The following is a 13,769-nucleotide window of genomic DNA, read 5'->3' on the forward strand; positions in this document are numbered from 1 at the left end:
TAGACATACAGCTTAATTACAGGCCCTTCCGGCCCAAGAGACCATGCCACCCAATTGCACCCAATTGACCTACAGCCCCAAAACATTGTGAATGGTGGGAGGAAACAGGAGCACCGAGAGGAAGCCCACACAGACAAGGGGGGGGGGGGGGGGGAGGGGGGGCGTACATACTCCTTACAGATAGCGCCAGATTCTAACACCTGTCGCTGATGCTGTAACAGTGTTGCGCTACACTAACTGTGCTATTTTGTCTACCAAATGGTTCTGCCTCGAGACATGAATGTACAATATGTTACCAGAAAGAAAGCCAAACTGTGCCACTTTTTAATCTGCATCCAAGCAGAGTAAAATGCATTTATGAAACACATTACAAGACATTGGACATCATACACTAGATCCAAGGATTTTTCATAACGTGGGCAAAGAGCATTTTCAGTTTGTACAGCAAGTACTAGCAAGAGATCTCACTAGCAACGTTGGCTGCGCTAAATTATTGACCATTAACCAGAGAATTTGATTCATTTGGTTGATCACTAGCAGCGTATTTCAACACATTCATAATATATTGAAAATACAAAATCATTATTAATTGTGTTATCCAGCAGCAGGGAATTCTTCAATATCCATCACAACATAACCCTGTATATCATGAAATTCTTCATAATATCATTACTAACAAGAAATCTCATTTTCACAGTGTAGGGATTTGAGCACATTTTCTCAGCTGGCGCTTCAGTGCAACAGGGGTAAAACACGAAGGTCTGCTGACTCCGTGATTGAAAAAAAAACACAAAGCTGTGGAAACTCAGCAGGTCAAACAGAAAAAAAGCGGGGGAAACTTCAATCCTTTTTATCCAAGGTATGGATAAGGGCTCAAGCCCAAAACGTTGGGTATGATAACAGATGAAGGGTTCAAGCCCAACCTTGTATCTTTATCTTTACTAGATCTTGACCTGCTGAGTTTCCCCAGCATTGTGTTTATACTTCAGGGCCACACTGAGGCATTGTATTCTCTTGCCGACACGTCTGTCCATGGCCTCGTGCACTGCCAGACTGAGACCACCTGCAAATTGGAGGAACACCACCTCATCATCTGACTGGGCACCCTCCAAATGGATGACATTAATATCGACCTCTGGCTTTTGTTAAGCCCCCCCCCACTGACCTACTCATGTCTTTCCGTCGCCTTCACCCAGCTCTGCCTCCCTCCCTTTTCCGGGTCTCCTTTTGCACGAATGTAATCAATTCACCCATCTCTCCTTATCATATCCAATTCACACTTTTTTGTTGGTCCGGGTTCCTCCCCCAGCCAGCACTGTCTGTATTCTGAGATTTCCTGTTTTTGCTTATTCCTTGAAGGGCTCAGGCCCGAAATGTTGAAAATATATTTTTGTCTCCTACGGACGCGGAAAGACTGGCTGAGTTCCTCCAGTATTTTGGTGTGCTTTATTATGTATTTTGAATGAAGTGTTAAAATCAAGGGCTTGACATCCTCGTAGGGCTGTTTAAAATTTGAAGAACCAGGAGGTTATCTAGTGATCCTAACTAAAGTTTACCTGGTAAGTGGCATTGCACAAAACTCCAGAACAATGGGAGTTTGGTCATCCTCATGTTGGCTCTTTGGCTTTTCCCCAATTTAGATCAGATTTCAAAAGAACTTAATGAGCTGCAGGAAGCTCCAACTGTACCAGTGATTATGAAAAATGCTACATCAATGATCATCCACATCTATTATACGTGTTTTCAACTCAGATCGTCCTTATTCACTCTGCTTAAGTTAAGGTGCCTTCTGCACAGCTACCAATGCATCTAGGCTTATGGTGCCAGGAGAGATAGTGGTATAAAGTGACCCAGGGTAAGATGTTGTGTTTAACAAAACATGTAGAATGGTAGAACCCTTGTTCCTGCATGAGATCATAGCTTACGATTGGACATTATCTGCCTAAGGTTATGTGTTTGCTATTTTGTCTACCATGACAAAATTAGGCCAAAAGAATCTAAAGCCCTGCTTGATTTCAAACCCTGCTGTAAAATTCTATGACTCTATATGGCTATTAATGTTCTGTGCCACCAATTCCTTTAAGTTCAAGACCAAGTACAGTAAAACTCCAGTATCCAGACGTACGGGGACTGGTAGATGCTGGATAAGTGAATTTTCCAGTTGCTTGAGAGTGGAAGTTGATTGGATCGGAAAAAACTGCTAGGGGACACTAACGTTAAACTTATGCAATTTTACCTCTCTATTTTCCACAATTTCTTTTGCTTGAATTTGGGATAATGGGGAGTTTACTGTAACTGGAATCTGCTACTTGAGATGGGGGAGGTCTTAGAAATTCTTCAGGCTGGGGCAGAGGACAGCTAAGGAGGCATGCTATGGTGATGGTGAGAGAGTCCTGGCAACCCTCCCCCTCTTTGTCTCCCTGTCTGTGGTTGTAGCTTCTCCTATGACCGGCTCTCGTTCCTGGCCTTTAAAGAAAACCAGTGGTTGCATTGCACTGCAAGCAGTTTCCAAGTTCTGATATCACAGTAGAGGGCAGAAGAAGTTGCAGCGATGATTCAGACTGGCTTAAAAAATGAGCAGAAAGTCTCCAGCAAGCAAAGTGAAACTTAGAAAAAGAGAAAGTGGACAGTGTTATCAGCGTAATATCCAAGAATGTCGTGGCTTAGTTTTATCCTTTACAAAGTTCATTTATTTTCAACCCTGCTGAATTAACATTACGAGAAGCAGGCCTTCCAGCAATCAAAATGGCATCAGTCAATGATAAACTACATATATATATATATTTAACACATCAATTATATACATTGCCACATCCTCCCATCCCCAGCAAGATAATTGAACAGAACCTTTCAAATAGCTTGAAGATCTCTCTCTGGGACATCTATTTGCACATTTGCAGTGGGATCCATGTTTGGTCCAGAATCCCTTCTGACACCAGATGACAATGGTTTCATGTTTCCATAAGTATTTCTTTGCTTTGAACATAATGGCGTAGTCACATTCTTAAGGTTTAAACCCATTTGGGGAAACTACTTGACGCAGCACATTTATTTAATGGGACAGGGAAATCAGGGGTTTGTGATCTGTACAAATAATGAAGTGAAATCCATAGGTGTCCTAACTGACATAGTTCACTCCATACATGATGGCTAATCCAGCTGGGAGTACTTTTTTTTCTGCTGTTGACAGCACTGTGGACATGAAAAAACACAGATGGGACAACACAGCACCAATATGTATGGTGACGAGTGACAAGGTAGATTAACTTTCCAGATGTTGAGGAGCAAACTAGCATATCAGCAGATTGCAGCTATTCTTGGTCAGTGGCACTGTAATAATTCACAATTGCAGAAATACCTTTCACTCGGCTGCATTAGTAATGGCTTGGGTCTTCTCTTCAACTGCATGAAGTACTTCACTGTTCACAAATTGTCCTTTCCACTTGTTTTCATTCACCACAAAAATCATTTACTTCTCTTGAGCCACCATCCTGCCTTTACCAATCTGTTCACTACTTGTTCCAGATTTGGTAGTTGTTCATCTCTTGAAGTTCCCGGAATCAGGAGATGTTCCAAATGTAACTTCCCTGAATGGTTCTTTAAAAGATAGCACAAGTATACAAAACTCTGTCAGGCCATCACCATTTTTGATCCATCCCTTGTGTGTGTGGACAGTCAAGATCTTCTCTAACCCTATCAGTTGACATACACGACTCATTTCCAATTTAGTGAATTGCCTCCCTGCATGCAAAACAAAAGTAATTCTTCTTTTCCAGGCTTGGGACACAGTTCAGTGAAAGAACTTGATTTATAGACAGCCCATAATCTCCACAATTTCTGATGAATCCATTATACTTTAACACTGGCCCAATGGGGGTTGCCCATTTAGCGAACTCAGTGGGTTTACTTATTATTTATCTGAAAAGTTTGAACTAATCCGCCTCTGATTTTGGTATCATTGCATAAGGCAGAGCCTTTAGCTTGAAGAACCATGATGGCGTGTCAGGGTCAATGCGAGCTTTGGCTTGGGTGCCCTTTATTGTTCCCAGCTTTCCTTTGAAATCCTTTTGGTGTTTCCATAGCACCTCATGTGATGTTTAAGCCTTACTTCTAACATGATGAACACTCCTCCACTCTTCTTCCCAACAGATTCGATCCTGAGATGGGAACAACTCATTGTGGTGATACTTTTGGTATTTTGGTGTCAAGCCAGTAACTGCAATGCTTCCAGCCATGTAGCAGGTTTTAAGATTCTGTGGTGTCTTTGTAAGTTCAGGTGTTGTGTTCTGGGCACTCGGTTACACCTACTTCATCTGCATATCATTCCATCCAATCTAAAGCTCACATCTGTCATTCCCTTTCCAGACACAAAAAAAAAATCGGTGGTTCTACCATCGTTATATATTTTGTTAAACACATCTGCATTACAGTCTTCATTTGCTTCCTTTATATGTGACCTTTTAGAAATTGTGAGCAACTTTTTAAATTCTGTTATTTCATTTTGTTTTTAAAACTACATAGGTGATCCTTTCTTGGCTTGAACAAATATTCGAAAGGCACAAGGTTCATCTATGGTGTTTGACAACTTTTGTTTGTCATTTTAAAATGGTGTTCATGTTGCTTCAAAACAATTTGCTTTGGAGTTTGTCCCTGATGTCCAATGGAACACTGGCCTCATTTGCGTCAAATTATCAAATTTTATTTGATAATTCTGGTGCATTCATAAAATTTAGATTCACTCTAATAACTGACTGTGAATCCAGTCACTCTTGGTTCTGTGCATTAACCTGAGCTTCAACATTTATAAGGGCTGTGTACGGCCCCTCACCCCAAGTCCAAAGCCCGCTGCGCAGCTCAGACGGCAAAGTCCTCCTCAGCGACAAGATCTCCATCCTCAACCGATGGTCAGAACACTTCCAATCTCTTTTCAGTACCAACCGCTCAGTCCAAGATTCCGCCCTGCTCCAGCTCCCTCAACAGCCCCTAAGGCTAGAGCTGGATGAGGTTCCCACCCTGGATGAGACATATAAGGCAATCGAACAACTGAAAAGTGGCAAAGCAGCAGGTATGGATGGAATCCCCCCAGAAGTCTGGAAGGCTGGCGGCAAAACTCTGCATGCCAAACTGCATGAGTTTTTCAAGCTTTGTTGGGACCAAGGTAAACTGCCTCAGGATCTTCGTGATGCCACCATCATCACCCTGTACAAAAACAAAGGCGAGAAATCAGACTGCTCAAACTACAGGGGAATCACGTTGCTCTCCATTGCAGGCAAAATCTTCGCTAGGATTCTACTAAATAGAATAATACCTAGTGTCGCTGAGAATATTCTCCCAGAATCACAGTGCGGCTTTCGCGCAAACAGAGGAACCACTGACATGGTCTTTGCCCTCAGACAGCTCCAAGAAAAGTGCAGAGAACAAAACAAAGGACTCTACATCACCTTTGTTGACCTCACCAAAGCCTTCGACACCGTGAGCAGGAAAGGGCTTTGGCAAATACTAGAGCACATCGGATGTCCCCCAAAGTTCCTCAACATGATTATCCAACTGCACGAAAACCAACAAGGTCGGGTCAGATACAGCAATGAGCTCTCTGAACCCTTCTCCATTAACAATGGCGTGAAGCAAGGCTGTGTTCTCGCACCAACCCTCTTTTCAATCTTCTTCAGCATGATGCTGAACCAAGCCATGAAAGACCCCAACAATGAAGACGCTGTTTACATCCGGTACCGCACGGATGGCAGTCTCTTCAATCTGAGGCGCCTGCAAGCTCACACCAAGACACAAGAGAAACTTGTCCGTGAACTACTCTTTGCAGATGATGCCGCTTTAGTTGCCCATTCAGAGCCAGCTCTTCAGCGCTTGACGTCCTGCTTTGCGGAAACTGCCAAAATGTTTGGCCTGGAAGTCAGCCTGAAGAAAACTGAGGTCCTCCATCAGCCAGCTCCCCACCATGACTACCAGCCCCCCCACATCTCCATCGGGCACACAAAACTCAAAACGGTCAACCAGTTTACCTATCTCGGCTGCACCATTTCATCAGATGCAAGGATCGACAATGAGATAGACAACAGACTCGCCAAGGCAAATAGTGCCTTTGGAAGACTACACAAAAGAGTCTGGAAAAACAACCAACTGAAAAACCTCACAAAGATAAGCGTATACAGAGCCGTTGTCATACCCACACTCCTGTTCGGCTCCGAATCATGGGTCCTCTACCGGCACCACCTACGGCTCCTAGAACGCTTCCACCAGCGTTGTCTCCGCTCCATCCTCAACATCCATTGGAGCGCTCACACCCCTAACGTCGAGGTACTCGAGATGGCAGAGGTCGACAGCATCGAGTCCACGCTGCTGAAGATCCAGCTGCGCTGGATGGGTCACGTCTCCAGAATGGAGGACCATCGCCTTCCCAAGATCGTATTATATGGCGAGCTCTCCACTGGCCACCGTGACAGAGGTGCACCAAAGAAAAGGTACAAGGACTGCCTAAAGAAATCTCTTGGTGCCTGCCACATTGACCACCGCCAGTGGGCTGATAACGCCTCAAACCGTGCATCTTGGCGCCTCACAGTTTGGCGGGCAGCAGCCTCCTTTGAAGAAGACCGCAGAGCCCACCTCACTGACAAAAGGCAAAGGAGGAAAAACCCAACACCCAACCCCAACCAACCAATTTTCCCTTGCAACCGCTGCAATCGTGTCTGCCTGTCCCGCATCGGACTGGTCAGCCACAAACGAGCCTGCAGCTGACGTGGACTTTTTTACCCCCTCCATAAATCTTCGTCCGCGAAGCCAAGCCAAAGAAGAAAGAAGAAGAAGGGTGAATTGTCATAATTACAGCTGTGTGACAACTTCCTGAATGTAGCTACACCTTCAGCCACGGCCTTATGAGAATCAAATATAAATCTCTGCACATTTCTCCTTGGGTCTGGGTTATGGGAATTCTTCAACACATCCATAACTTTCTTTCTTTTAACCACCAAGTTTCTCTGGGCTCAACACATTTCACATAAAACCATATGCAGAGGCTCTCACCACATTAGACCTCAGGCTACTTTCATCATTGATAAAATGGTTATATGGTTATGTTGCTTGCAGCAAAGAAGAATGATGCTCCTTCCCTGTCTGGGTTTGAGAGTTAAACATGCAACCTGGTTCATCAGTGTATCAAAAGCAGCAATCGAGGCAATTGTGGTGTCCATTCTCCTTTGTGTGTGTAAAAAGTAGATGGTTGTTGAACTTACCTTTTCCCTATACTGTTCGCCTTTTTTTAAAAAAAAAACCCTTTTCAGTCCAGTCTAAATTTGGGATCACTTTTCTTTGTCAACAAAATATGTTATATCTTAAGACTGAAAAGGGGTAGGCTCTTCATTTATTTTCTTCAGGCCTGTAGTGTGAACATTTGCAGTCTCAGTTCTTCTAGTGATCAGCAAAAACAGTGCCTGCCAAAGATCAAAATATTGATATGAGCTAAACACCCACAATCTCTGCTGTACTGAAAAACCATGAACTAAAAACATAAAATGATCTATTTTATTACATACATGATAGACATAACCACACAACAGAGGTGTATCGGGGGAAAATAAAATATAGAATTTAAATCAGCAATGCGAAATAAAGCATTAGGTTCTCATCCAGTGACACATCAGCTGTGCAAGCAGGGAAATACCTGGCTAATATTCTAGAGTGAAACAAAGGACTCAGAAATGGTCATCTAATTTCAATGAATAGTAATTATGATGAATAAAATTAAGAGAGCTAGCATTCGAATTGACTGCCAGTGTCCACACCCCACCCCCCCAGCTTATCAATTCCACAAATTCATTGCGACACCCTATAATTTTATCTTGAGAGGAGATGCAAACTTCTGTCTCAATTTGGCCTCAATAACATTATTCTACTTTATTATTCAAACACAATGAAGGGAAGACAGCTGCCTTGAAAGAATTGCACTTTAAAATCGAGATGGGATTTTGGACTCTGGACCTATGCAACTTCAATTTGGTTTGTCAGACTGTGATGTCAGAGGATACACACAGACAAAATGAAGCTCTGTGATTTTTACTGACGACTCGCTCAGGTTCTGAGTGAGAACTCGACAGTTCCTTTCAGGAAAAGAGCACTAGGCCATCTTGTATTGCCAGGAAGATATCAATTCATTCACAAAGAGCACTGACAAAAAATAATAATGCAGGGAAAAAAAATTAAAATGTTGTTTTCACTTCACAAGAAGTAACAAAGTGACCTTTGCTATGACTCTACATAGGAACTGTCTTATTTTTCCATTTGTGACAAGAGCTTTCCCGGCACATGATAGAATTGATAGTGAGTGGTGGGATTTCAACATCACAACAGGTCAAATAACTATCCGGAAATTCTTCAAGCGCATGAGAGACCAGATCCACCGCAAAACAATACCTCATCAGAAACACTCCAAATCCTTTCCTTGCTGAGTAATTCAGGTCTTTATTTATTTTCACTTGAAGCTGCCAGACCATGTGGCTCTGCCATTGATCTACAGTACTGTAACAACAGCTTGAAAACCTCATAGTAAACAATGGAGGTTGACAGCCAAAATATAATCAACAGATCATCTGCAGACTGTCCAACTGTTTTACTTTAAAAGGGGAAAGGCCAGACAATCTTTCTTCCAGGTTATGGTTATTTCAATCCAGAGAAGTGTGAGGTGATGCATTTTGGTAGATCCAACTTGAAGGCAGAATACAGTAAAATTTCCAGTATCTGACACCTATGGGGATTGGTAGATGCAGGATAAGTGAATTTGCTTGAGACTGCATGCTACATGAATGGTGAACTAACTGTGAGAGGGCACCAATTTTAAGCCTGTTTTTTTTTAACCTATTTATTTGTTGCTGGTTGCTTGAGGCTGTCAGTTGCTTGAATTCCAGATACCAGGGATTTAACTCAACTGTACATGGTTAATGGGGGTCCAAATCCATAGATCTCTCAAGGTTGCCACACAAGTTGATAGGGTAGTAAAGAAGGTCTATGGCATACTGGGCTTCATTAGTCGGGGGATTGAGTTCAAGGGTCGTGAGGTGATGTTGCAGCTCTACAAATCTTTGGTGAGACCACACTTAGAACATTGTGTTCAGTTCTGGCCACTTCATTGCCGGAAAGACATGGAAGCCATGGAGAGGGTGCAGAGGAGATTTGCCAGGATGATGCCTGAATTGGAAAATATGTCTTTTGAGGCAAAGGTTAACAGAGCTGGGGCTTTTATCCTTGGAACGATGAGAGGTGAGCTAATAGAGGTCTATAAGATTATGAGAGGTGAAGATAAGGTAGACAGCCAGCACCCTTTATCCAGGCAGTAGCAGTATTTAGGGGTCACATCAGGGGTAATTTCTTTTTATAGAGTTTTAGGTGGCTGAAATGTATTGTCAGGGGTGGTGGTGAAGGCTGGAACAATAGGGGCGTTTAACAGCCTCTTAGACAGGTACATGGATGATAGAGGTAGGAGGTAGGGAGGGTTTAGTTTTTTTTGGTAGGTATTTGTAGAACTGCACGACATCATGGGCCAAAGGGGTTGTGATGTTCGATTTTAAGCTCGGTTTCAGGATTTGAATAGAATTAACATGGAACACGACCATCTCTCAGTTTTCCCTACAAAGGATCAGATTCTCATAGAAAATATATCTTAAAGACAAAATGCAACAGAGTTTCAGATGAGGCCACTCAAATGGATTATACCAGTGTTAGGAAGCTGGCTCCCAAAAGGTAGCCTTCCAGAACACAAACACTTACCGCTGTTTCTCAGCTCCTTCTCTTGCGAAGTAAGACATGAACTAACCACTGAGCAACAAATGGCCACAACACCAGAAAGATGAAGGTCCGTCTGGATGGGCTGAACAGCCATCTGAAAGATCTCTAAAAAAATAACATTTTGCTGCAATCCTAAAATTTCAATCAAATGATTTCGCCTCAGTCTCCCCTACTCGACAGAAAACCATCACATGCAATAATTCCCCATTTCCTCATCTATAAGATATGCTGAAATTTTTGTTGTCGTTTCTGAATGCAAGAGGTGTGAGGTTGGTGAGGATGTTATGTATCAGCAACTGTTTAACATGTTGTAAGTGTGAAGTGAGAGAGAGAAAAAAACAACAGGTCCCTTAAATCTGGACATAACAAAGTCATTCAGCATGGTTTCAATCATCACTGAAAAGTTGAGACGGTGGAGTCCTAGTGACAGGTTAATCGTGAGATTTAAAATTCTGCTGAGGTTCAAACAGAGTGTCGACATCCTAAACTGCTTGGTGCAAGTCAGGGAGAGGAATATAGTCAATTAATTCAATCGGCAATCTTCAGTCGTCCCAGCATTCAAAAGAGATAATGAACTGGTATAAATGATCAAAGTAAATGTGAAAATTCATCCCATGACAATATCCACTGACAATACTTAATGTGGAAAGAAGGGGAACAAGTTCTAGTGGGAAAACTGAAGAGAAATAATATACAATAAGCTTAATCCCCGAAGGTATTTTTCATAATATTCTTTAGATAGTTCCAAGTGAAATGGGACAAAGGTTAACACAAGAAAATTTTAGCGTTTTGATAAAGAGAATCCTTTATGAGCAAGAACCTGTTTTTTTTTCTGGTGGGAAAGGGAGAGGGATAGTGGCTGAAGGAAGGAACCACTGACAATGTTTTATGAACAAGGCAGATGGTCAAATTCAGGATGGGAAATATCTGGATCATGAACACTGTACAAATTCCATTCAGGGATGATAGAGTGTAATGGTAGAGGGGCGGAGGAGTCAAAACTGATGTGGGGTGACTGGAAGAGAAGCAGGATAATGCTACTGAATATTACAACAAACGATTCTATTCTTCTCTTAATTAAATTGAGAAATGGGTATGACGTATTTAACACTGAAAATATCTGTATTAGATTCACAAACAGGTAGATTACAAACAGGTAATCTGTTTCAGAAAACTCAAACGACCAAGAAAAAAACCAGAATGGTTATACGCTGTAGATCAAATTTTAAAACCATTATACTTGGGAGAAAAAGGCAAGATATCCCAATTAAATTGTTCAGTTGATTCTTGATGCAACAGTTCACCACATCACTAAGCCTGAAATTCTATTTTCTGTAAAATAACTTCTGCTTTCTTAAGAATGATACATCATTTTGTTTTTAAAAAAAGCAAATTCAAATGTCATAAGCAAGTCGGTGTAACGTCAACATGATTTTTGTTACAGGGAAAGATTAAACAGGTTAGGACTTTATTCCTTGGAGAGTAGAAGAATGAGGAGAGATTTGATAGAGGTTTACAAAATTTTGAGAAGATTAGACAGAGTGAGTTCAAGTTGCCTCTTTCCAATTAGGAATTAGGAGAGATAAATACAAGAGGACATGGCTTTAGGTTGAAAGGTTTAGGGGGAATATTAGGGGGAACTTTTTCCATTGAGAGAGTGGAGTGAGTTTGGAACATGCTGCCATTTGGCGTGGTAAATGCGGGCTCACTCAAGTTTTAAAAATAAACTGGATCAATACATGGATGGGAGAGGTCTGGAGGGTTATGGAACGGTGCAGTGGGATTATGGTACGATGTTTCGGCACAGATTAGAAGGGCCAGTGTAAGGTAAAACATCATGAGATGGGAATGTGTAGGGAGTTACCCTGTACAGGGCAGTAACAAGAAGGGGAGGTGTCCTTGTACTCCTGTTAGGTAAAACATCATGAGATGGGAATGTACAGGGCTGTAACAAGATGTGAATGCCTCCTTGTACTTACAAGATAAGAGAGACATTGATGGATTGAGAGGCAGGAAGCTAGCAGGGAAAGGATAGCAACAGTTTTAGTCATTGGACAAGTAATGATATGATGATGTTCTAAGCACGTATCCAAGGGTATAAAAAATCACCATTTTGCTGATAACGGCAGAATGCATTCTCCGACTAACATGGTTAGTCGCAAGTGTTACAATCCGGTAATAAAGAACAAAGAACCCTGATTTCGACTCAGTCTGGTGTTTGTCTCACTCATTCATGAACAAAGCAGACCTAACACCAGATAGCCTGTTTTTTTGTGCTGCAATGTTCTATGGTTGTATGATTAGATTATTAGACTGCCTCATAAAATAAGATTTGGAAGATATATGAAACTGTAGTTGCTATAACATCCATATTAATAAGGCAGTCATTTAAGAAAGGAAGGAGAGAGAAAACAGGGAATTATAGACCAGTTCGCCTGTCATCAGAGGTAGAGAAGATGCTGGAGTCGATTATAAAAGATGAAATAGCAGTATCAGGATTGGTCTGAGCCAACATGGATTTGGCCTACTCCAGCTCCTATTGTCTATTCATTAATCTTCTGAAATTTTTTAAGTATGGACAAGGGAGAGGCAGTAGTTGGAGTGTACCTGGACTTTCAGAAAACCTTTGATAAGATGCCACATAGGAGATTGCTGGGCAAAATTAGAGCACATGGTATTGGGGTAGGGTACTGACATGGATAGAAAATTGGTTGGCAGACAGGAAACAGAGTAGGGATTAATGAGTCCCTTTCAGAATGGCAGGCAGAGACTACTGGGGTACTACAAGGCTCGGTGCTAGGACCACAGCTATTAATATACATTAATATACAGCTATTAATAAATCATTAATATACATTAATGATTTAGATGAAGGGATTAAAAGTGACATTTAGCAAATTTGTAGAGGACACAAAGCTGGATGGTCATGTGAAATGTGAGGAGGATGTTATGAGAATGCAGGATGACTTGGACAGGTTGGGTGAGTGAACAGATACAGTTTCATGTAGATAAATGTGAGGTCATCCACTTTGGTGGCAAGAACAGGAAGGCAGATTACGATCTGAATGGTGTCGTCAGGAAAAGGGGAAGTACAACGAGATCTAGGTGTCCTTGTTCATCAATCCCTGAAAGCAAGTCTGCAGGTACGGCATGCAGTGAAGAAAATTCATGGCATGTTGGCCTTCATAACAAGGGGAGTTGAGTATAGGAACAAAGAGGTCCTCATGCAGTTGGACAGGGCCCTGGTGAGACCACACCTGGAATATGTGTGCAGTTTTGGCCTCCAAGTTTGAAGAAGGATATTCTTGCTATTGTGGGAGTGCAGTGTAGGTTCACGAGGATAATTCCTGAGATGGTGGGACTGTCATGTGTTGAAAGATTGGAACGATTGGGCTTGTATACACTGGAATTTAGAAGGATGAGATAGGATCTGATTGAAACATATAAGATTATTAAGGGATTGGACACGGTAGAGGCAGGAAACGTGTTCCCGATGTTGGGGGAGTCCAGAACCAGATGCCACAGTTTACGAATAAGGGGCATTTAGAATGGTGTTATTATTAAGTATATTAGTAAGGCTTATCTGTAAAGTTGGGTACAGGAGGGTTAATTTTGACGGCAGCATGGTAAGTGTGGCAGATAACACATCGCTATCACAGCCCCAGCGACCGGGCTTCAAATTCAAATTCTGTAAGTTATGGGAATTACCTGATGAAAATAAATTTTACATAATTAAGGACAGCAATACCGATTTTTTTTTTTCAAATTATTTTATATTTTGCCCTGTCTTTAGTCTTTTAAACTGTTTATTCTTAATGGTGGTGTATTAACTAGGCATTGTAAGAGTGAGTCTCAGGCAACTGGAAAACGTGCATATCCAGCAAACCACTTAGGTGCTGGAATCAGGGGATTTTGGTGAACCTCTGGTGGGGGAGGTTTAGGAATATTTATAACATATTTCAGAAAGTAGAACCATAGTG

The 13,769-nt window shown here is 41.9% G+C and overlaps 1 protein-coding gene across 1 annotated transcript in view; it reads right to left on the bottom strand.

The window, feature by feature from the left end:
• Window positions 1-6,685: 6,685 nt before the first annotated feature.
• The window catches only part of LOC138746677 (uncharacterized), a 74,218-nt gene continuing 67,134 nt past the window's right edge, over window positions 6,686-13,769 (bottom strand). The window contains 2 exon segments of the mRNA XM_069904967.1: window positions 6,686-7,442; window positions 9,772-9,894. Coding sequence (XP_069761068.1) covers window positions 9,781-9,894 — 114 coding nt within the window. The 3' untranslated portion in view covers window positions 6,686-7,442; window positions 9,772-9,780.

This window comes from Narcine bancroftii, chromosome 12 (genome assembly GCF_036971445.1).
Source record: "Narcine bancroftii isolate sNarBan1 chromosome 12, sNarBan1.hap1, whole genome shotgun sequence".
Taxonomy (NCBI): domain Eukaryota; kingdom Metazoa; phylum Chordata; class Chondrichthyes; order Torpediniformes; family Narcinidae; genus Narcine; species Narcine bancroftii.